The sequence below is a fragment of the Spinacia oleracea genome, chromosome 3 (assembly GCF_020520425.1).
Source record: "Spinacia oleracea cultivar Varoflay chromosome 3, BTI_SOV_V1, whole genome shotgun sequence".
Classification (NCBI taxonomy): Eukaryota; Viridiplantae; Streptophyta; class Magnoliopsida; order Caryophyllales; family Amaranthaceae; genus Spinacia; species Spinacia oleracea.
The window spans coordinates 35735785-35760944 of NC_079489.1; the positions used below are offsets into that span (position 1 = coordinate 35735785).

At 36.1% G+C, this 25160-nt stretch overlaps 1 protein-coding gene and 2 long non-coding RNA genes across 5 annotated transcripts; all 3 read right to left on the minus strand.

Moving 5' to 3' along the window:
* Positions 1–1936: 1936 nt before the first annotated feature.
* Positions 1937–12416, minus strand: LOC110797863 (uncharacterized). Of its 3 annotated transcripts, none has more exons than XM_056840143.1 (10): positions 12293–12416; positions 12004–12074; positions 7712–7820; positions 7260–7307; positions 7058–7172; positions 3833–3987; positions 3458–3567; positions 3259–3344; positions 2390–2476; positions 1937–2318 (listed from the first exon to the last, which is right to left on the minus strand). In XM_056840143.1, exons 2-10 carry the CDS (start codon positions 12049–12051, stop codon positions 2198–2200), a joined length of 879 nt encoding a protein of 292 aa, XP_056696121.1. In that variant the 5' UTR covers positions 12052–12074; positions 12293–12416; the 3' UTR covers positions 1937–2197. The 3 variants fall into 3 exon arrangements, with proteins under 3 accessions (XP_056696121.1, XP_056696122.1, XP_056696123.1); XM_056840144.1 differs by having other exon boundaries at positions 12275–12327; XM_056840145.1 differs by lacking the exon at positions 7260–7307.
* Positions 12417–13875: 1459 nt separating this feature from the next.
* LOC130468941 (uncharacterized) lies at positions 13876–15415 on the minus strand. Its single transcript, XR_008929319.1, has 2 exons — positions 14961–15415; positions 13876–14864 (listed from the first exon to the last, which is right to left on the minus strand). It is a non-coding gene; the product is annotated as an uncharacterized lncRNA (long non-coding RNA).
* Positions 15416–16300: 885 nt separating this feature from the next.
* On the minus strand, positions 16301–20857 carry LOC130470291 (uncharacterized). The gene is made up of 2 exons (XR_008930324.1): positions 19080–20857; positions 16301–17197 (listed from the first exon to the last, which is right to left on the minus strand). It is a non-coding gene; the product is annotated as an uncharacterized lncRNA (long non-coding RNA).
* Positions 20858–25160: the final 4303 nt, after the last annotated feature.

Sequence of the window (25160 nt, forward strand, 5' to 3'; positions counted from 1 at the left end):
GATTTCATTATTTTACAAATCAAATATTTAACCTACCTTTTTAAACTAGTAAATATTCCTCTAATCAAATATTTAGTAGGGAATTTGTTTTCTTAATGTGTGCCCATGGGCACACATTAGAAAAACCCATAAATGAGTTATAAGAAATTTTAAACACACTAAACACGTTCTTGTTGTTACTATTTTGTTGGATGTAAAATGATTTTGATTTGAATTATACGTCATTTAATGGTTGAATTTGACCAAATATATGTGTATGAAAATATGTTGGAGCAAGATCAACCATAAGTCTTAAGACTAAGATTTTGCTGACATGAAAATATGAAATATGCCCCGCGTAATCTTAAGACAAGACAACATAATTTACAACGATGAAGTGGTAAGTCTTGACAAAATCTTAAATTAAGTCTTGAAAAATCAAGACTCGAAATGATAAAATAATAAAATAACATTATATCTAAATGTCTTATTACATAAACGTTGAGAATATATTAATAAACTACATAATGTACCTTACAACATCCACAAAATGTAAAAAAGAGCTACCACTTCGTTGAATTTTATCAAAGGCAAATTTGTCAAAAAGGACCTTTTATAACTCAAATTTTGCGAGAAAGGACCTTATATAATTTTTTGTGTGAAAACACACCTTAAAATAATTTTTTTTGCGAGAAAGGACCTAAGGGAAGTTTTCGACATTGACTGAGCTTTTTAGGCCATTGACTTGCACGTGAGCAGCATGTGTGGCTTACGTTGGCTAAAGACATTGATTTTCCCGAGTCTTGAATTTCCAAGCTTGATTTTTTTTTTCAACTTTAGGTTTTAAAGCTAAGAATTTTGGAGGAAAATTGGGTGTGATTAGCAAAATAAAGTCACACGTGCTTCTCACGTGCAAGTCAATGCCGGAAATTTACTTTTGGATTGTCTTTCGCAAAAAAAATTACATTAAGGTGTGATTTCACCAAAAAAAAAATTATATAAGGTCCTTTCTCGCAAAAAAAATCACATTAAGGTGTGATTTCACAAAAAAAATTATATAAGGTCTTTTCTCGTAAAATTTGGGTTATAAAAGGTCCTTTTTAACAAATTTGCCTTTATCAAACAAAGTAGCAGGTAACAAACCCACCCAAAAAAACACCTTGTTCCAAGTTCTAAAGCCGTTACCTCCATACCTAAGCCTAGTAGTTAGACTAATAAAATTCATTACATTATATGATTTATATCTAAATGTAGAGGTCTTATTATCTCAAAAAAATAATGTAGATGCCTTAAATGAGTTTTAAGGTGAAGAACTAAATTTGTTCAAATCAAAAGTAGTCTTAACAAAAAACTATTTATTAAACAATAATGAAAAGCTGACGTGAAATATACAAATGTCTCAAGACATACAAGACTCCCATGAAAATCTACATTTTAAATCTCACAAGTTGGTTTGACCCGAGCCCGAAATTTCTGGACCTTGAACAAGAATTTTTAAATCCAACCCAAATTACCCCGGACATGTCAAAGTTCATGAAACATGGCCTCACAGGTCTTGGTTTTGGTGAGGTGCTGGCTCCATAAACCTAAGCCCTAACCCTGCTTCGGTTTGGCTTTGCTAGTTCAAATCACACTATCAATGTGCCGATATAATATCGTCAGATTTAATAGAATTGCTTCAGATTTAAACCAAAACAATGATTTATTCATTAACATTTAACAAATACGAGTACTAGAAGTAATAAAGCCTTTATCATCTGATTTTCCAAAGAGCCAATTTAATGAAGCATGTTCCACACTATATTTTCAGAACAAATTTTCCTTCTCCCTGTCAACCATATACTAAACAAATGCATGACTACTGGCTACTCATCATGACTTTGAGCCCAGCCCTCAAATTCAGAACCCGTCTTCCGTGTTTCAAATGACCCAATTTTTGGGCCCGAGAATACATATCTCAACAATCAAAATTGCAAGCTATATGAACAAACACTTCCAAGACTCATGGTGCTACAAAAATCATAATGACCTAAAACACATTCCTTTTACATAGTTTCAGGAACGGAGATTAAGAGGAGAGAACAGCCATAACGTCAGACGCCCTAAACACTATATAGTCAGATTCATCTTTACCCTTGAACTCGTTTCCTGCGTATTTGGAATACATCACTGTGTTACAATCATGAACTTGTTGGAATCTTCAAACCCTAATGCATCCTTAATGAACTCTTTGTTTCTTTGATTTCTTTAACACATGATAATCATTAGAAATTGCAACTCCATCAATTGTTCCAGTACTCAACTCCTTTATTCCTTCATTTTCTCTCCGCTTCCTGGAACTAAAAGACAGCTAACAATTAAATATATGCACCAAAACACAAGGGTTCATAGTAAGTTTGAGCCTAAATACCTGTTGGTTAAAGATGCGTGCCAGTGAATGCTTCCAGTACTCGGTGGAATCAAGGACCCGGATATGTGCAGTATTTCTTCATCAAAGCTACAAAAAAGGAGAAATAACGTTAACATTAGAATTCACCGAATTGAGATATTCACTACTTCACTAGCCATCTATAATACTAAGCCACCAAAGAAAAATAGCGGACCACACGTAATCCACTAAAAAATGTTTAACGAACAACCTTTACAACCAACATATACGCATTTTATCGCTCATTCCGGGTTATGCACAATAATTTGAACATCCTTAAAAATTTCAGAGGGATCTTACATAAATTGAAGAGCGGACACAAGTGAATTAACAGTGAACACCAATGTAATGGATTAAAAATTGTTCTGCAAGATTAAGAAATTAAGTTTTGCATATACTTAATATGCATGTGTGATGTGTCAATATCTTTAGGTTGCAATTTGTCATGATCCCAAATCTTTGTAGTACCATTACCCGCATCCAAATTCATCTTCTTGCATCCATGGGACAAACTCGTTTTAATAAGTATCAGTCTAACTTTTTAGGTCAGTAAAGGTCAGCTCAGAAACAATTAAGGTAACGATAGAAGTTTATGGACTATATCATTCTGCTTAACTTTGAGATAGTATAGACGGCTACATTCATTCGTTTTTTCTGTATAATACAGGCAGTTGCTTAGTAGCAGTAATATACTAACTTCCATCACATAGCGGCCTCCCTTCATCCACTTTAATTAGATGTACACAAAATCTGACTCCCAATACAACAATGTTCGAGTATAGATTTGAAAACAAGTTATCACTTTAGTACTAGTTGATCTTTTGAGTGGCCGAAAGAATAATGTGTCTCACCTCTTGACTAAGAAGCGTACCATGGTTCCAACTTTAATTATATGCCTCTTATGTGATGAGCTCCGGAATATTTCTTCCCCGCTTTTCTACAACAAAATACACTAAATAATAAGTAGAAAGAAATTTTTTGTAAGTTAGGTAAAAAAGTAAAATAAAAAAGAATCACGCAAAGAAGATCCATCAATCAATTGGTACATACAATCTTAAATTTAAACTCATCACGAATGTCTTCATGTGTTATAATGGCAGCTGAAAATCCAAGAACAACAACATGTATAGACTCTTGGGCAACCTTCACAACTTTACCTTCTAGAAGAAACAAAAACAAACAAAGAACATTAAGTCAATTGACGGGAAAAATAAAGGGAAAAGCTTCAAACTAAGAATTCATCAATCATAATGTCCAAAGAACAAAACTAACAGAGGGAAACAAACCTATAAATTGTAAATAGGATTTGAAATAAGATGAATTAAACAATGAGCAATATTTGCTGCAAAGGCTAGAAGACACCACAACCATCTAAACTAGCACAACAATTACTTGGATAGTTAAAGTTGGAAGCTATCAGCATACCTAAATATGTATCCGGCTTTGGAGCAAAAAGTAAAAGTCTCGCTGTCAGTCTAACACCAACATAAGGAAAGAGACCATTTAGAATCTCCCCGTGTCTACTTGGTATATCCATAACCTCGTGTGCTAACAATACACCATCAAAAATTTCGTTAAACCTGTTGACAAAAAAAAGCACATTCAGAATTTGAAATCACGATCATAATGAAGAACCAACACAATTCCAATCAATCAGGACAATAAGTACTAATTATTATTTAATACACAACCCAACCAAAAAGATACAAAATGCATCAATTAGCTGAACTTCTATCAATTATCCCATATAAACACTCCCTGGTAAGCGTTGTTCAACCTAGGTTTGTTAATCACGTGTCAAATCTGAGTCACATAAATTATGAAATTAACGATAGAGGAGGCATTAGTACATCAGAAAACAGCAGGGGGGGGGGGGGGGGGGGGGGGGTGAGGCATTAATGATGTCCTTGATAAAATCTGATAAAATACTGAATCTGCTACAGATTTAGCTACTTAATCTTGCAGAAAAATTGAACTAACACATATAGTTCTTTTCACCGAATGAAACAGAAAAAGGAAAAGGAAAAAAAAGCAAGCAAGGGGTTGTTCTAACAGAGACTTCTCTAAGCTAGGGGTTGAGGCATTAATGATATCCGTGACAAAATATGGTAGAACTAAACCTGCTACAGATTTAGCTTAGAGAAAGTGAACACATACAGTTTTTTTCATCAAATAAAACATTGGCATGGAAAAAAAAACAGCCAGCAAGTGGTTATTCTAAAGAGACTTCTCTAAGCTACTATACATCCCCAACCACCATAACATCCCAATTAATAGCAATTCATAATATAAAAAAATTAGGAGGCCAGAGATAATTTTGTTGAATCCCTTTTGCAAGACCTTCCCAAAAAGTAGATTAATCCCTTCTTTGAACAAAACAGATAATGTGCAAGATATACCCGGATAATTCATATGAAAATCTAGCTATTCTGCGTAACCGTTGGCCAAATGGGTTTCACTTTACCAAGAAATGAGCAACAAAAAAATTGATATTTAAATATATAAAAAAGGAGAAGAAATAGTCGAATAGCTCCCTCTGTATACCAATTAAACAAATTGAACAGAATGTTTCCATAAAAAATTACAAGCAACAACTTCTCTCACATCCCAATGAAAAAAAGAGGTGAAATGATTCTGCAGAAGTTTCCAACATTTCTTCAAACAAAATAAGCATCAAGCCAAATCAATTAACTCAACATAACAAGGTTCAGGATCTTAATACTTTTAGCTTGATTAATCATCAGAATGCTCTTGAATGCTACAGCTCTCTCCATTTCTCTTTTTTATAACTTTTGTTAGTCACATTGCTGACTTCTCAGGCAAACCAGACCAATAGGACCTTCAACATGTTGTGTCCTCTATTAATATTCATTCAGTTGTTAAACAGTCTTCTTAATGCAGCGAACTTTGGGTAATTAGAGATACTAGCTCAAAACATGGAAAGACCATTGATACGGCACAGGAGTTCATGGAAGTTAATTAGGAAGGTCTACAGAGGACATGCCACATATGATCTTGTTTTAACCTCAGACGTTAACAAACAGTAAGCAGACCGGCGGGCAGCCAGTATTCCCACACCTGAGCTTCTCCCTGTGCCACACTGCCACTCAAGTCAATGAGTGTTCAGAGGACTCCAGAACGAGAAAGAATAGGGAATGTTTGAAATAATGATTTGACATTTGGACTCTGATCTACGATGGTATCATAATTAAAATATTCATACTAGGCAATCTAGGAATTGAGGCTCTCCGAAATCCTAGATGCTAAAACTATGATTGGCTAGTCAATCAGATTTCAGCTAGCGGACCTTGGCACATGAACGTTGGCTTTGTTGAGTTCTACCCTATCCAATCAAGCTCGGCTCATTTAGTGACCTTCCTACTTTCGGAAGAAATGAATTTTGCTGACAGTATCTCCTTCACTGAATTCTTAAAGAAGTCCAAGGTGTAGACTGGCTAAGCAACACTTGACAGCCCACCAAGGTAGGATGATCTCAATATATGACGGGTGCATTCCGCTGGCACTATATGGTTGGATCTTTGAGGTGGACAACAATCTTATTAGCTGCAAGTCATAGCCAATTTGAGCTTCTAAGGTACCCACTAGCTTGAAGAAACTAAAACATTCCTCATGTGAGAGTAGAACGGTCATCTAGATCTTGACTGAGACATCCACAGGGATAAACTACGTGACGCTGACCTAGGGGCATCTTCATACTACAACAACTCTCATTCTTTTCATTACTTATTACACCCAGTGTAGCATGGAAACTTAAACTTTCTCCAGGTTATACCATTTTGGTTATACATTTCAGATATCTTGTTTGGGTTTTAGGATAATAGAAAAACGGCATTTTATTTAACTATGGCTTGTACAGTTGTACTCCACATAGAGCTCAAGATTTCTCAAACTAGGGGCCAAATAATTGATCCTATTTTAAGTAAGTTTTACTATATTATTAGAAGTTATCATACATAATTACATATAATCATCTTCAATTCCACACTACATCTTGCCCATCCCGTTCATTACCGAGGGCAGTTTCCATCCAAAACACAATCCCAGAATCACACTAACAAGTACAACCAGCAAACAACAGATGATTCTATACAACATGCAACCGGACAAGCGAGAATAACCTAATTTAAGAAAATTAGTGAAGTAAGAGCATATTTTTAGCAGGGAAACCCAACCAATTTTACCAACATTAATCAAATAACAAAACCTGAGCAACTACAAACTTCCCTACTATATTAATAAAATCAGACCTCAGAAACGTCAACTTGTTATAGTTGGTAATCACAATCACATACAGATGGCATCAAATCAATTCGAAAATTTATCAAAAATTAGCAAACACCAAAAAATTCCCATCTCACAACCGACAAAATCAAAACCCTAAACCCTAAGAATTATTTGAATCTCACATCAATTACGCAAATTATAATACTTGAGCATTGTTCAACAGGTACTCTACTAGTTTAGATTAGCAATGTTCAAACCCATAAAAGCAAGAAATTGAAAAGTGTCTTAAATTCAATGAAAGTATGCTCAATTCCATTGAAAATCACCTAAACTAAGAAACTAAACCGATAATGAATACACAAATTAGCAATTATAAAAAAAAACACAGAGAAAAAGAGGGATTACTTGAAAAGTAGAGAGCTAAGCTCCCGATTAACCGATTGAATAACGTCTTTAGTTTGTGAGGGGTGAAGATACACACTCAAATTAGCCTTTGCACTCTTCAATGCTTCCATTATTACTGAAATTTTGATGAAATTTACTCAGAAAATTGAAGAAAATTGGAGACATTTGAAGATTGTGAGGATTTCTGAATGTTTTGTTCTACCATAATTACAGGGCAAAACCCCCAGCAAAAACCCTATCTTCAGTTCTCCTGTAACAGACGAATATATAATTATAAAGTTGGGGACTTCATTCCCTATAATGAAATTCACATTTGACTTGGGCATGGAGATTAAATTTATATTAAAAACAGAGTAAAGAATATAGGAAGTACTGGGAAAGAGAGAAAAAGATTGATGGCATGGAGAGAGAAAAAGGAAGTTTATCTTTGGGACAATGTGACATCCCAAAATAAATAAGAGTGAAGTCTATTTATGGGTAGGGAATCGAAAAAACTCAAATGCTTGTCATTCCATGTTACAGTAGCTAACTGGAGAATGATGAGGCTAAATTCAGTGCCTTATAAAATCCAAACTTTAGCCAATGCATCCCAAATAGAAAAAGAAAAGGCAAATACTGCAACATCTTAAACGAGAAAAGCATAGAAACACATACCTGATAAATTCTCTGTTTTCTCAGCCAATTTATCCACAGATTCATCAGCAGGATCTTGAATGACAACCTTCTTCTTCTTTTTCTTCTTAGTGGGGTCAAATGGTACTATCTAGAAATAAAGAAAAAGATGTGTTAAATTTCCATCCTGGCAACAGAGAAGGCAGAGAAATTAAAGTTTCGACCCTACATAACAACCCAAAAGAGAGAACTTGTTCTTGTGAAGAGTCCATCATTTGGGTAATAACAGGCAAGGTTAGTCTTTAACCTAAACAAGACAGATAGCAAATTTTGTCAAAGTTAATGACCCTACTACATAACAACCCAAAAGAATAAACTTGTTCTTCTGAAGGGTCCATCATTTGGGTAAAAACAGGCAAGGTGTTAGTATAACCTAAACAAAATAGATAGCAACTTTCGTCAAAGTTAATAGTCTAGATAGCCTAGGTTAAGCATTAATGGTATTTCATTAAAATCTCACCTTAATGCAGTTTAACCACCAATTTCTGTGGTTAAAAGACTACGATGAAAATATTTTTAGGTTATATTTTGTTGGTGCCATCTTAGTTTTAGTTTTATTTATGTTGCAAACTCAGAATATGTATATGAAGAAGTTGGTCAGACCAAAATCATTCTGTTGATGCAAATTCAGACTGAAAACAAAGATATATTTTCTACAGCCTTGCGCTCCAAGCAATTAAGATTTTGCTTCCGTAAGTTATCTCCCTTCATAGTAGACGACAATTCAAGAGTCACATTGACTATTTCCCATAAGAGCAATGCTTTCCCTATTTTTAAACCCTCAGCCAGTCTCATTGGAGCACAAATTCATAAGCAAGTAGCGTTGGATGGTTTTGGATTCAGTATCGTCATGCCTCGCATTTTATGCATCCAAGGGAATTATTAACCAGATTCCTTGCATTAATTCCTCAACAAAAATAGAACTACTGAGAAAAAAATACGCTTTGTTGACATCCTCAATTCAAGATTCCACGTTGACTATTTTTGGACTAAAGCTTTGTTGTTGTTGTTGTAGAGAAAAATAGGCATCTCATAGAAATTGTCAGAACTTTGTTTTTCTAATCGATTTTACATTTGTTAAGGTTAGTTAAAATGCATTCGGCTGCTACCTACATCAACAGATTCTGATCCCTCAAATACGAAACTCCTTATTGCCTTATGGTGTTGTCTTAGTTTTAAAAAGCGCGCTTAAAAGCGTGGGGAGACTGGGGGCGCAGCTGGAATCGCACCGCGAAGGAAAAGCGTAGCGAGGTACAGGGAGCGCGCGCTTTGTGCGCCTTTTTGTGGAAGCGCGCTTCTTTAGAAGCGCACGCTTCTTGTGTTCTGGGCGCAGAAGAAGAAAACCACCTGTTTTGAAATAAATAAATTACCACGTGAGTATCACGTGACCTATTTTTAGTGGGTTTTGCAACTGGGTTTAGGAGAGAGAAAGCCCTACCTTTGATTTTGGGGAGAAACCCTAGCTGTCCAGCCACCTTGCTGGTGGATTTCTCCAGACATCAAGCCACCTTCCTCGCCGGAAATTTCAGAATTTCCAGGTACGATTAATTGCTATTTTGATTTCTCTTCTTCTTTTCCCCCCTCTTTTCCCATTTTTCATTCTTCTTCTCTATCTTCTTTTTCGGTTCCTCACATTCTCTGATCTTCTCTATCTTTCTTTTTTTCGATTTTTCTCATATCTGATCTTCCTCTTCTTCACTCTGTTTTTTCGCCTCTCCAGATTCGTTTATTTATTTTATTTTTGGGGCTATGCGTTTAAGTACTGTTTTAGTTTAAGATAAGTTTTATTCTGTTTTAGACTGAGGAGTTATGCGTTTAAGGGATTGTGAGTTTCTGGCTTTTTTATTTATCCTTTTTTATTCACTTTTTTTAATTCTGCCTTTTTAGGATAAGTTTTATTATGCTTTCTTGACATTTAGTTTTTTATTTAGTTTTTTTTATTCAATATTTTAAATTGTACTGTATTTTTTAGGATAAGTTTTATTCTGCTTTCTTGACATTTAGTTTTTTTATTTAGTTTTTTCTCCTAGTCTTTTACTCTCTTTTTTATTCTATTTGTTTATTGTGTTTTTTTAATTCTGTTTTTTAATTCTTTTTTATTTTATTTTTTACACTTTTTTTCCTGTCTTTCTACTTATTTGTTTTATGCTGGTTGTGATTTTTGTTAGCCTGTGACTTACTCTAAGTCTTTGGTTAATACTTTACCCTCTTGGAGGTATTCCAATTTGGTGTCTAGTAATGAATTATGCTTCCCTTTGTTAATTTATGCATTTATAATGTAAGTATCATGTTGTTTTAAGTACAAAATATGTTCTAGAAATGATTTTATAGGTTTTTAGCACTTAAGGTGCGCTTCGCCTATGAAAAGCGTGCGCTTTCGCTTTGCGCTTAAGCCACAGGGCCCTTGTGCGCTTCGGTGCGCTTCGCGCTTTTTAAAACTAAGGGTGTTGTATGTTTACCACCCCAAAAGCAAATATTCCATACGACTAATAAACATTTAAGGACCTTTGGTTGTCTGGTTTCGTGGCTGTATTAATGAGAAACAGACAGGGTTGACAGCAGAACCAGCTGTAGTATTCCTCCCATACCCAAATGGAAAAAAATGGGATGCAGTGTTCAATTGTTCATGAATCAGAAACACGAGTAAATTGTTCATACCAGAAACCATGTTTTTCCGAACGTTTACCCAAAATACCCTTCTATGTTACATTCATGATCATTCTTACACTATTTCGATATCTCTTTCCCCATCTCCTAGCCTCACCCCTTCTCTTATTTCATCACCTTCCTCCCTCCTCTTGTCATAACTTCCTCTTTCAAGCTTCTTCTGCATGCCTGGAAAATGTTAAGTATGACAGCCTATCTTCAAGGTTACATTACTTACATATGAGCTAACTTTGTTGCCAATAATCCATTATATTGGTGAGCAGTTATTGGTCCAATCTCTTTAGACCACCTACCTGTTACACATTAAGATCATACCTCATATCTTTGTTCCTTGGCTAAACCACCAACTTAAAAAAGAGGCCTCAAATTATCCGAATCAGAGACCGATGTAAGTACAGGGAATGAGGCTTCAAAGCCAATCAAACATGAGAACTTGGGAAGTGAGTAAATGACTGATCTCCCACCTAGCAAGAAGGCTATTCCTACCAAATAAGTTTACAAAGTAACTTAAAAATCTAAGTTTGAATATTGATATTTCTTCGAAAACAAAAGGCACTTTTTGGGGATGCATTTCAAAGGCAGGGATTCAATACTAAGCTCATGACTCTCTTTTAAGTTTCTAAATTAAAAAGCCAAACCTCCATGGTACTGATGGTAGATCACTTAAAAGCTTCATTGTGATAATCAAGTCCTCTACAAACTATACAAAACCAAAAAGTCATAAGGTGCTTAGAGGTCTTCGCTACATAAGTTATTTTCGCACTAGTTCACAATTTGCATATCTCTAACTAACCCAAGCTCCTACATGTCACCAACATTGGCATCTTCTCTACAAGCTCGTCATGCTACAACAACAACAACAACAACAATATCACAGCCTTATTGCCAATAATGAGCTCAGCTACACGAACAAATATTTTTTTTCTCATGTGATCGTCAACCATGATCCTCTACCTCCACTCCCTTCTATAATTCTTAACTCCTTCCATCCACATCGTCTTTCAGTCTCCCTCGGCTTCTTCCAAGATTCCCATAATTCCAACCCACTATTTTCCTTACCCCTTATTTATCCTCGAGCAAGGGATTCTAAATTCTCAAAATTCGACAGCTAACCATATGAGGCGACACCATTTTAGTTTTATTGCATTTACATTGCTACTCGAGCATGTTTTCTGTAAAGTCCTTAGGCATTTCCTATTCCATTACTAATTAATTACCCCTGTATACAAAAATATAATTTGTTTTCTGATAACAAAATACTTGATAAATTTTCTAACAACCAAACATAGAGAACTTTTACAACTTGTACCCACTGAACACTTCATATCAACATCATATATCCATCAAAATTTGATGTGGACGACCACTTTGAGATAAATTCTTGTCTTTCGGGGATTAGGGGTTTTGTACAAATGTTAATGAAAAAAAAAGATAAAATCTTTCCGTAACACCATGTAAATTAATCTGGCAAACCCTAAATAAATTCATATAAATTAAATTACCTAAAAAACAGATTCTTTTTCACCCACAAAAGGCTAAATAATTAAATTAAATTGGAATAAAAATGCTGCAAATTACTGAAAAATAAAATAAAAAGAAATACCCACATCAGGAATTTCTTCTTTCAATTCAGCGATGTTATCCTCGGTAGCCATGATTTCTTCAATTAACAAAAATCCTGCACCAATTAAATTAAAAAGGGTTAGAATTAAAAATAGCTGGGAATAAAAATCTGATTTTTTTTCAATTTTTAAAAAAAAAACTGGGTTTGTGAATTGAAAGAGAGATTAAAAGGCTCCCGTTTTTAATCAAGAACACAAAATGAACGGAATAAGATCCGGTGGATCGGCGGCTGGGTTGGAGAGATAAAATATGAACCTGAGAAAAGGGGTTTACCTGAAAACCCTTGTTTTGCAAGTTGCGAGCTTTGTTGTTTACAAAGTGTGTTTTTCTAATACAAGAACCCCCAATATATTCGTAAAACACCTTTTTATTGTTTTCTTTAAAAATTAGAAAAACTAAACTGTTATAAATATATTGTACTCCTTCCGTATTTATTTAAGAGATACACTTGGCCGGGCACGGGTATTAAGAAAAATAATTGAATGAAATAAAGTAATAAAACATGTGGGGTTGTGTAGATATTTTAATAAGTAAAATAAGTGGGGACATGTGATTTTAGGGGATGGGGGTGGGAGTGTGGTGTAGATAGATTATTTAATTAGATGGTGGGGTTGATAAGTTGCTAAAAATGACAAGTGTATCTCTTAAATAAATACGGCCGGAAAAGGCAAGTGTATCTCTTAAATAAATACAGAGGGAGTAGTGTGGAAGCTCATTATACCCCTAACATCCTTATCTTACATAATATATGTATGTGTACATATTATGGCGATTGGAATAAGATCATAACCGCATGTTTCTCTCTTCCCCTCTCTCCCTTTCTCTCTATTTTCATAAATACGTTATGATTTTTTTCATGAAATATCACTTATGCAGTTATGTTTAACAAAATGCATTAAATACACCTGCGTGTTTCAAATCACCTAATATATCCCTATTTAAACTTATTTTCCACCAAATACCCTTGAATTTAACGGCCATTAGTGCTCCATTAGTGTTATTTTACGTTTATACCCTTATTCACCCAATATTCTACAGTTTAACTTTTTTTTTTAAATCTCATTTCTTCTCTCTCCTCTCATCTCCTCTGTTGTTTCTAACCCATCTTCGATCTCATTCTCAATTCATCAACAACCATTCATTCACCTCAAATTACCCACAAATACAAGTCTCTTCTTCCGGTGATTTGGTGGTGCAGGTGGTGGGAAGTCCAGCGAATCCAACATTGTCGCCAACGAAGGTTGAAGGTTGGAGGCGAGAGGAGAGGAAGTCCGACGAATCCATTTTACCGGAGAAATTCATTGAGAGGAAAGGATTAAGTGCGGCGGCAGCGAAGGAAGAAGAAGACGGTGGCGAGAGAAGAGAAACGAAGAAGAAGAAGAAGAAGAAGAAGAAGAAGAAGAAGAGGAGGAGGAGGAGGAGGGGCGAGTATTTACCGGAGAAACAAAGAAGATGATCTCCTGCTTATTGTTGCTCCCATACGCTTACCTTTTGTTGATCCATTTCCAAATCGACGGCCAACTCAAGCGATCCATCCTCATCAATGTCGCGCTCAGCTTCGCTGGATTTATGTTCTCCCTAAAATTGATTTCTCGTCGCTTCTCGTTACGTAATTCGTCGCAATTTGTTTGGTTTTGATATCAATAGGAAAGGCACTCCTCGGGGAAGCATCAAAGAGTCAGTATTTCTTCTCTTGATTAATTTATGTTAAGTTCGGAATTTTGATGATTTTTTGTGAATTGAAAATACTTGGTAGCTTGATTTCAATGATAGGATCACAAAATCATGTCTCAAAAGCTGCTTGCCTATTCTCTTTTATAGTCACTCTGTAACGCCCCGACTTTTCGGCTCCTTAATTATCGGTAATAAACCGTACTTAACTGATCATTGCCAGCGCAATTAGGCTTAATTAACCCTGGGACCTGTGGGTATGGGCCCACAAATAAAATAATCCTCAAATAACATTTCTTAAATAATACAAATTTTCCCAAAAATAAATATAAACAGTATTCTCATAATTAAATCTCAATAACAGGATTCCCATTATAAATACTTCCCATCTCGATATCTCCATAATAAATAACCAACTCCAGTAATAACTATCGTTTGCGCAACTTGAGCTCCTTAATCGAACCTGTGCATCATCATAAAAATAGAAAACAGGAAAAACACAGAAAATACAAAAATGAGTGGAAAACTCAGTAATATTACTCCAGCCCGTCAAAACGGTTTTATTTTGAAAATCATTTGGCACATATCAATCATTAGCATTTATTGTTCGGAAATAACTAATTTAATCTCGTTATCTTGAAAACTGTGCCGGCAAGGAATCATTTCCTTTACAGCTCATTGGCAAGTACAGGCTTTGGCGGGACTTTTCTTACATCTTTTCAGGGGGGAACTGTTTCCCAAACTTTAACTTGCCTCTACCTGTAACTTGCCCATTTACTAGTTCAGTTCACTTTTCCATGCCGACAAAAGCAACATCGTCTTTCTTTAAAATAACTTTATAAATATCATAATTATTTCCGAACAACGTCTTTAACATCATAAAATAATAAAATACTTTAACATATCGTCATGATCATAATCATAAACATATATCATCATTTATCACATAAAACACATAATAAACATATAATCACATAATAGTCACACATGTTATATACGGGCATATAAAGCTTAAATGCTGAACATAAAAATTACATAACATATACGGGCATATAAGATAAAATGCTAGACATAATAATTACCTCGTTCGAAAATCCAATCTGCTTAATCCTTATTTATCATCACCCTATAGATCTCAAATTCACCGTATATTCCTCATTAGTTGCGTTTATACCTTATTGTCCAATATTATAACATAAGATCTTCAAAAATTAGAAATAAGTTATTACCAAAATAATGTTTATAAAGCTAAAAGTATGTTAATACTTACTGTCTTTTATCAGCCCATAATAATAGATGTTCCATCAAGGCCCACTTAAATGCAAGTTTACTTTGTCTACCAACCTCAATTAAAGAAAGGAGCAGTAACATACGGAGTAAAATTTGGTTCTTTGAACCATTTGGGAAACCAAAGAAGCAGGGGCAATTGCAGCAACTTCACAAAACAACGCACCATAGCAGCGGGGGCCACGACGGCGTGCTAGACTCGGCGACAGAGAGAGGTGGCGCAGGGTCGGGGATGGAAGTGGCGCCGGTGGTCAGAAGGTGGTGCCACGGTGGTGAAACAGAGGAGAGAGAAAATGTCCGAAAAATGGTAATATGTTTTGGGTTTACAAATTTCTGGGCTTGAATTGGTGTTCTTGTGGTTATTATTGGTGAGATATGGAGCTTGAATTGTTTGGCTATGGCAGCCATAACCCACGAAATAAGGAAAGAAGAAACAATGTTAATTTACACAACAAATTCATAAATGGAGATGGATTTTTGAGCTTGAAGATGACTGGATTTTAATGGCTATTTATAGAGTTTATGTGACATGATGAGTCATGAAATTACATAAAAGTTTCAGACATCTGGCTCTTAACATGCTTGACACGCAGAGGAGAAGGAAGAATCATCTTTGCTATGAACTTGAAAGTCAAAGAAAATAGAGAAATATCAACATTTGGAAAGTTATAATGGCTGTGAATACTTCTTGCTTACATGTATAAAAGAAAAAGGTGGAAAATGAGTTTGAGTTTTTTTTTTTTTTTTTCCATGAATTTTGACATGCTTTTAGGGAAGAAGAAAAGTCAACAAATTAGCTTATATTTTTCCAAGCTCCAAGTACACGTGTAGAAATAATGAATGATGAATAAGAATTTGACTTTAGCTTGACTGGAAAAACAAACAAAATGATAGTCTTGCTTTAGGTGGAAAATAAAATTAGGCTTCAATAATGATATTATAAGAGAATTAAAATAGCTCGGAAAAAAAAAATTAGGACGTAATTACGTGAATAATCGTAATTACCGATTAATAAAAGAGGCTTAAAATACGGGGTGTTACATCCTTACCCCCTTAGAAAAAGTTTCGTCCTCGAAACTTGATATCTCAAAACTTAAGGGTAGTCTAAACTCATACTTTGACATACTCTTTTAACAACCCAAATAGTTTTTCACTTCTCTTAAAACTCTTATTCTCATAACTTATCATCTAGTAACCCAAATAGCCGTTAAAACCTCAAAACTTTCTCATATCCCAAAGATCATACCCAGGCAGTGCAGAGCACTTCCGGCTGGGCTCCGCTCTGATACCATACTGTAACGCCCCGACTTTTCGGCTCCTTAATTATCGGTAATAAACCGTACTTAACTGATCATTGCCAGCGCAATTAGGCTTAATTAACCCTGGGACCTGTGGGTATGGGCCCACAAATAAAATAATCCTCAAATAACATTTCTTAAATAATACAAATTTTCCCAAAAATAAATATAAACAGTATTCTCATAATTAAATCTCAATAACAGGATTCCCATTATAAATACTTCCCATCTCGATATCTCCATAATAAATAACCAACTCCAGTAATAACTATCGTTTGCGCAACTTGAGCTCCTTAATCGAACCTGTGCATCATCATAAAAATAGAAAACAGGAAAAACACAGAAAATACAAAAATGAGTGGAAAACTCAGTAATATTACTCCAGCCCGTCAAAACGGTTTTATTTTGAAAATCATTTGGCACATATCAATCATTAGCATTTATTGTTCGGAAATAACTAATTTAATCTCGTTATCTTGAAAACTGTGCCGGCAAGGAATCATTTCCTTTACAGCTCATTGGCAAGTACAGGCTTTGGCGGGACTTTCCTTACATCTTTTCAGGGGGGAACTGTTTCCCAAACTTTAACTTGCCTCTACCTGTAACTTGCCCATTTACTAGTTCAGTTCACTTTTCCATGCCGACAAAAGCAACATCGTCTTTCTTTAAAATAACTTTATAAATATCATAATTATTTCCGAACAACGTCTTTAACATCATAAAATAATAAAATACTTTAACATATCGTCATGATCATAATCATAAACATATATCATCATTTATCACATAAAACACATAATAAACATATAATCACATAATAGTCACACATGTTATATACGGGCATATAAAGCTTAAATGCTGAACATAAAAATTACATAACATATACGGGCATATAAGATAAAATGCTAGACATAATAATTACCTCGTTCGAAAATCCAATCTGCTTAATCCTTATTTATCATCACCCTATAGATCTCAAATTCACCGTATATTCCTCATTAGTTGCGTTTATACCTTATTGTCCAATATTATAACATAAGATCTTCAAAAATTAGAAATAAGTTATTACCAAAATAATGTTTATAAAGCTAAAAGTATGTTAATACTTACTGTCTTTTATCAGCCCATAATAATAGATGTTCCATCAAGGCCCACTTAAATGCAAGTTTACTTTGTCTACCAACCTCAATTAAAGAAAGGAGCAGTAACATACGGAGTAAAATTTGGTTCTTTGAACCATTTGGGAAACCAAAGAAGCAGGGGCAATTGCAGCAACTTCACAAAACAACGCACCATAGCAGCGGGGGCCACGACGGCGTGCTAGACTCGGCGACAGAGAGAGGTGGCGCAGGGTCGGGGATGGAAGTGGCGCCGGTGGTCAGAAGGTGGTGCCACGGTGGTGAAACAGAGGAGAGAGAAAATGTCCGAAAAATGGTAATATGTTTTGGGTTTACAAATTTCTGGGCTTGAATTGGTGTTCTTGTGGTTATTATTGGTGAGATATGGAGCTTGAATTGTTTGGCTATGGCAGCCATAACCCACGAAATAAGGAAAGAAGAAACAATGTTAATTTACACAACAAATTCATAAATGGAGATGGATTTTTGAGCTTGAAGATGACTGGATTTTAATGGCTATTTATAGAGTTTATGTGACATGATGAGTCATGAAATTACATAAAAGTTTCAGACATCTGGCTCTTAACATGCTTGACACGCAGAGGAGAAGGAAGAATCATCTTTGCTATGAACTTGAAAGTCAAAGAAAATAGAGAAATATCAACATTTGGAAAGTTATAATGGCTGTGAATACTTCTTGCTTACATGTATAAAAGAAAAAGGTGGAAAATGAGTTTGAGTTTTTTTTTTTTTTTTCCATGAATTTTGACATGCTTTTAGGGAAGAAGAAAAGTCAACAAATTAGCTTATATTTTTCCAAGCTCCAAGTACACGTGTAGAAATAATGAATGATGAATAAGAATTTGACTTTAGCTTGACTGGAAAAACAAACAAAATGATAGTCTTGCTTTAGGTGGAAAATAAAATTAGGCTTCAATAATGATATTATAAGAGAATTAAAATAGCTCGGAAAAAAAAAATTAGGACGTAATTACGTGAATAATCGTAATTACCGATTAATAAAAGAGGCTTAAAATACGGGGTGTTACATCCTTACCCCCTTAGAAAAAGTTTCGTCCTCGAAACTTGATATCTCAAAACTTAAGGGTAGTCTAAACTCATACTTTGACATACTCTTTTAACAACCCAAATAGTTTTTCACTTCTCTTAAAACTCTTATTCTCATAACTTATCATCTAGTAACCCAAATAGCCGTTAAAACCTCAAAACTTTCTCATATCCCAAAGATCATACCCAGGCAGTGCAGAGCACTTCCGGCTGGGCTCCGCTCTGATACCATACTGTAACGCCCCGACTTTTCGGCTCCTTAATTATCGGTAATAAACCGTACTTAACTGATCATTGCCAGCGCAATTAGGCTTAATTAACCCTGGGACCTGTGGGTATGGGCCCACAAATAAAATAATCCTCAAATAACATTTCTTAAATAATACAAATTTTCCCAAAAATAAATATAAACAGTATTCTCATAATTAAATCTCAATAACAGGATTCCCATTATAAATACTTCCCATCTCGATATCTCCATAATAAATAACCAACTCCAGTAATAACTATCGTTTGCGCAACTTGAGCTCCTTAATCGAACATGTGCATCATCATAAAAATAGAAAACAGGAAAAACACAGAAAATACAAAAATGAGTGGAAAACTCAGTAATATTACTCCAGCCCGTCAAAACGGTTTTATTTTGAAAATCATTTGGCACATATCAATCATTAGCATTTATTGTTCGGAAATAACTAATTTAATCTCGTTATCTTGAAAACTGTGCCGGCAAGGAATCATTTCCTTTACAGCTCATTGGCAAGTACAGGCTTTGGCGGGACTTTTCTTACATCTTTTCAGGGGGGAACTGTTTCCCAAACTTTAACTTGCCTCTACCTGTAACTTGCCCATTTACTAGTTCAGTTCACTTTTCCATGCCGACAAAAGCAACATCGTCTTTCTTTAAAATAACTTTATAAATATCATAATTATTTCCGAACAACGTCTTTAACATCATAAAATAATAAAATACTTTAACATATCGTCATGATCATAATCATAAACATATATCATCATTTATCACATAAAACACATAATAAACATATAATCACATAATAGTCACACATGTTATATACGGGCATATAAAGCTTAAATGCTGAACATAAAAATTACATAACATATACGGGCATATAAGATAAAATGCTAGACATAATAATTACCTCGTTCGAAAATCCAATCTGCTTAATCCTTATTTATCATCACCCTATAGATCTCAAATTCACCGTATATTCCTCATTAGTTGCGTTTATACCTTATTGTCCAATATTATAACATAAGATCTTCAAAAATTAGAAATAAGTTATTACCAAAATAATGTTTATAAAGCTAAAAGTATGTTAATACTTACTGTCTTTTATCAGCCCATAATAATAGATGTTCCATCAAGGCCCACTTAAATGCAAGTTTACTTTGTCTACCAACCTCAATTAAAGAAAGGAGCAGTAACATACGGAGTAAAATTTGGTTCTTTGAACCATTTGGGAAACCAAAGAAGCAGGGGCAATTGCAGCAACTTCACAAAACAACGCACCATAGCAGCGGGGGCCACGACGGCGTGCTAGACTCGGCGACAGAGAGAGGTGGCGCAGGGTCGGGGATGGAAGTGGCGCCGGTGGTCAGAAGGTGGTGCCACGGTGGTGAAACAGAGGAGAGAGAAAATGTCCGAAAAATGGTAATATGTTTTGGGTTTACAAATTTCTGGGCTTGAATTGGTGTTCTTGTGGTTATTATTGGTGAGATATGGAGCTTGAATTGTTTGGCTATGGCAGCCATAACCCACGAAATAAGGAAAGAAGAAACAATGTTAATTTACCCAACAAATTCATAAATGGAGATGGATTTTTGAGCTTGAAGATGACTGGATTTTAATGGCTATTTATAGAGTTTATGTGACATGATGAGTCATGAAATTACATAAAAGTTTCAGACATCTGGCTCTTAACATGCTTGACACGCAGAGGAGAAGGAAGAATCATCTTTGCTATGAACTTGAAAGTCAAAGAAAATAGAGAAATATCAACATTTGGAAAGTTATAATGGCTGTGAATACTTCTTGCTTACATGTATAAAAGAAAAAGGTGGAAAATGAGTTTGAGTTTTTTTTTTTTTTTTCCATGAATTTTGACATGCTTTTAGGGAAGAAGAAAAGTCAACAAATTAGCTTATATTTTTCCAAGCTCCAAGTACACGTGTAGAAATAATGAATGATGAATAAGAATTTGACTTTAGCTTGACTGGAAAAACAAACAAAATGATAGTCTTGCTTTAGGTGGAAAATAAAATTAGGCTTCAATAATGATATTATGTCACAATAAAATGGTAGACATAATAAGAGAATTAAAATAGCTCGGAAAAAAAAATTAGGACGTAATTACGTGAATAATCGTAATTACCGATTAATAAAAGAGGCTTAAAATACGGGGTGTTACACACTCGTTTGCCATTTGTATATGTGTTCCAAGGATGATGAAACAATTGGTATAGAGCAGCACCCAATCTGATGATCTCTGGTTTTGTCGTTTTATTAGGGGCATCTGATCTTGGTGTTGCTATTGAACTTCTTGGTGCCAACCAACTTCTCCACAAGCTCATGTTACACCAGTTCAATTTGTTGCTCTATGTCTCTTGGGCCTAAGGCAAGCCAAGTAACTGACATTTTTCATGCATTTTTAGATTTTGATGTAAAACTAAAATTACAGATAGCATACGCAGTTGGTTCAACGTGAACACTAAATTTGTAAGAATGATTATTTTTATTGTGACAAATCCCACGAAGGTTATATCTTATGTAAGTAGGGCAATGCCTTGTAGTATAAGAGTGATTGTAAATGTTCATTGCAAGGGTATTATTATTGGCTTACTCACTGACTACATTGTGAATTTGCAAGAGCTTTGCTGAGCTTGAGGAAGAAATAACGGCTAAGATGCCAAAATTCAAAGCAGTTTGGGTATTTGGTGCAAATAATTTAATAATAGGTGTATATTGTGCAATAGGTTCATAATTAGGTGTATTTGGTGAATTATAAACATGACTTAACGGAGGACTAACGGAAGGTCAAAATTAGAGTTTGGTGCAAAATAAGTTTAAATAGGGGTATATTATGTGATTTGAAACACGCAGGTGTATGTGGTGGATTTCGTTAAACCCCAGGGGCATTTCATGAAAAAACAGGGAAAAAAAATTATAGGGAAAAAAGCTCAATGGTTGGAAATAGGGACTAACTTGCAAATATTAAAAACTAGGGGTTAGTTTGGTTGATATTCTAATGTATGAGAAGTTTCATTTCCTAGGAAGTAAATAGAAAATAGGTTGTTTGGTTGGCATGAGCAAATTATTATTATGTGATATCTATAATTGTCATATTTTGTAATCCAATATTTCTTTTCCATACATAAACCATTTATAAAAATAATAGGAAAAAAATAAAGTAGATATATTTTAGGAAAACATTTTTGGCAGGAAAAAATTGCATCAGTAAGGGACATGTGTGTAGACACCTACTTTTGTCCCCATTCCCTAAAGGGAAGGTTCGATGATGAAAGCGTAAATCTCCACTTGACAACGCATCTCCTATAAAATAACGAATCTCAATTCCCCTTTTTATTTCACCCGAAACCTGCTATTTATAGAAACCTGCTATTTATGGAAACCTGCTAAAAATAGTAACTGCCGTAATGGGTAGTTGTTAAAAGTGGCAAGTCATAAAAGATAGAAACCTGTCCGAATTAGGTGTTGCACCCCAACATAAATCCTAAATGAGATAGAAATTGCGAGAGAATCCAATTCCTAATATGATTCGAAAATAAGAGTCACGTATTAATTAAAATCCTAACAAGCCTAGAGTTCGTAACGGGCCCAGACACATCCCGTCACAAGGTTAATACGCACTAAAACACTCAATTAAATCTCAAATACTCCGGATTCTAGGAATCCGAATCTGACTAAGAAGAACAGCCCAGATCCTATTTTCAACGCCTGGCTCTGGGCGCCGAAATCTTCGGCGCCCAAGCCTGGGCGCTGAAAATACCTGGTACGTGTTTTTTCCTAATTCCTCGTGGATTAGAGTTCTACAATTCTATCTTTCCACGAACTCTTTTCTATAAATAGGGCCTTAAGTTCGACGTGAAAAAAGGAACAACACACAATTATATTTCTGAGTATTGACTCTGAACCCCTAAGCCTAAGCCTCACGCTGCAAAACCGATCACGCGTTCTGTCGCAATCGATCCATAAATCGAACAGAACGTATCCTGTCCCATAATTTGAGATTCGTTAAATAAAAGGAGAAATAGCAAAGTCAAAGTGGTTAGTTTTCTGAGAACCGTGACGCACCTCTCAAGGGTGCGTCGTAATGTGTCCCTTTTCCATGGTTTAATTGCTTTCCTCGCCCTTTTATGAACTGTTAAACTAACTAAATCTGATTGTTCGATCACGCTTAATAAATATGATATTTTTGGGAAATTGGATTATCATGCTAGGTCCCTTAAAACAATCTAAATCAGATAATCGCGCTCGATCTAGTACTATATGTTGCATATTGTTAAAATCAACTCAGATTAGTTTAATAGTTAACGCATGTCCCTTCAATTATTTATGCTGAGCTAGTAAGGATATCCTGCCTCTGGAGTTATCGAAGAGCGAGTTCTCCTCTCGGTAGTTACAGTCCCCCGAACCCTCAATCTCTACCCTGCGGGTGTACGTTGAGCGATCCCCACCACCAGGGATCACAAGGGAACCTATGGCCGTCATGGTCAAACATAATTGCACTCCCTTTATGTCACGATAACCAGGTTTTGTCAGTTTTTCTCATTGTCGTTAAAAACTGAATGGCGACTCCTATATTACTAGTCAATTGGGTGTAAACTCACAGGAAATCCAATTACACTTGATTTGACAAAAAGAAGCGTCACACCCACGAGGGACGAGGTCACGCATTAGCCTCGTGCTTTTTCGACCCCCTCACAGTGGCGACTCCACTGGGGATAGTGAAGGAAATACTCGTGCTTGTAGGTAATCAAAATAGCCGAAGGGTGAAACGATCCTACCCCGCGTTTATTTCCCCATCAAGTTGGGACGACCAGAAAATCAGCATATTAATGTGAACGGGCAGAACCGCATAAAGAATCTTGGCTCCCTTGGTGTTTCATCTCGGGAGTTGGGACTAAGGATACCCATTGCCAACCGGGGGGTGCATACGCTTCGAATGTTGTCCACTCGGCACTTTCGCTAGTAGTACACACGTCCCAAACCCAATCGCTCGCCCACTAGGTCCCTCTCGCCTGCATGCCCCCTTGGCTTGCACTTGCGGGTTGGCCTTCTGGGACGAAATTCGTCTGTTGAAAGCACTACCCCGACCGGTAGATAACGGTTAACAATAAAGCCCTTTATCTAGTGGTTGGATGCAAAGGACAAAACATCCCCCTAGTGCTCGTAGATAACGGTTCGGCGGTTAATGTTTGCCCATTGCGAACCGCCCATTGCTTGGGGCTAGGAAACGATGACTTCCAAGCCTCCACGCAAGGGGTACGAGCTTATGATAACTCCCGAAGGCCTGTATTGGGAAAAATCAACCTTACCATACAAACCGGGCCTGTGGCACGCACCACGGAGTTTCAAATAATCGACATCAAGCCCACTTTCAACCTCCTCTTGGGGCGACCTTGGCTCCATGACTTAGGAGGTGTGGCTTCTACCTTGCACCAAATGGTTAAACTTAACCATAACGGGGTAATACTAGAAATCCGCGCCCCTCCTCTCGACGTCAGTTGTACTATGGTTGGAACGGCCGAAACTGCAGACGACCTTTACGGGTTTCAAATGGAAGAAACAATCCAGTTCATCGAAGATTATGATCCAGCATTCCTAGACCCGCACGCATCCCGATTCATCCCTAGAATGCTGTTAGCTCAAGGTTATTTCCCTGGAACCCCATTGGGCATAAGGAAGAAGGAATGCACATTCCATCCTTTACCCAACAAATCTACTCCCTTTGGCTTAGGCTATGAACCAACGGAGGAAGATATTGCTGACCGCCTGTCTGGGCTACGCCTTAACAAGGCCAAACAAACCACCCTCCTTCCCCCATATCAAAGAACCCTTAACGGGATGTTCGTTCGGGAAGGAGAAGGCCACCCATGCTGTGATTTCCCTGAACCCTTCGTTCAGGATGGCTTGCTAAAACCAGGATTTGAAATCTTCCATGACTGCCACACCTTGGATGAGGCACCCCACCCCACCAAGACTAAAACAGCTAAAATATTGGACAACCAGTCTCTATGGACATTGTTTAACGAATCGAGGCCTATGGAGGACGAGACTGTGATGACTACCCTAGCTTTACAAGATGAAGGTTTCGATCCAACCCGGTTAATCGCTCCTGCATCAACACTAGAAGAGATCGAGAACGGATGGGTGAAGACATATCAGTGGGTCAATGCAAAAGGAATAGAATTCAAGATGAGTACCGGTGAAGGACCAAAGTTTTACGAGACTAAACCCAAGGCTTGAGCCACATAGAGCACCTTGATAAAAAGCGCCTAGTAGTTCTTTAGATTGGTAGAAAAATAATAAAGACTTTAGATGGCCCTAAGACCCCTTAGAATATAGGTCAAGTTTATTTCAGTGTGTTTTCCTTACTTTCCAAATTAATAAAGGCGTAATATTCCTCCTAAAATTTTATTCTAACACTAAGTAAGCAC

What these genes read in the sequence shown, in the direction of transcription:
- LOC110797863 (XM_056840143.1), bottom strand. Translation starts at nt 12,051, where the DNA reads ATGGCTACCGAGGATAACATCGCTGAATTGAAAGAAGAAATTCCTGAT. An exon ending in TGAAAGAAGAAATTCCTGAT is followed by an intron (nt 7,821 to 12,003) that starts GTGGGTATTTCT and finishes CTTTATTTCTAG; the next exon opens with ATAGTACCATTTGACCCCAC. An exon ending in GTACGCTTCTTAGTCAAGAG is followed by an intron (nt 2,477 to 3,258) that starts GTGAGACACATT and finishes CCTTTTTTGTAG; the next exon opens with CTTTGATGAAGAAATACTGC.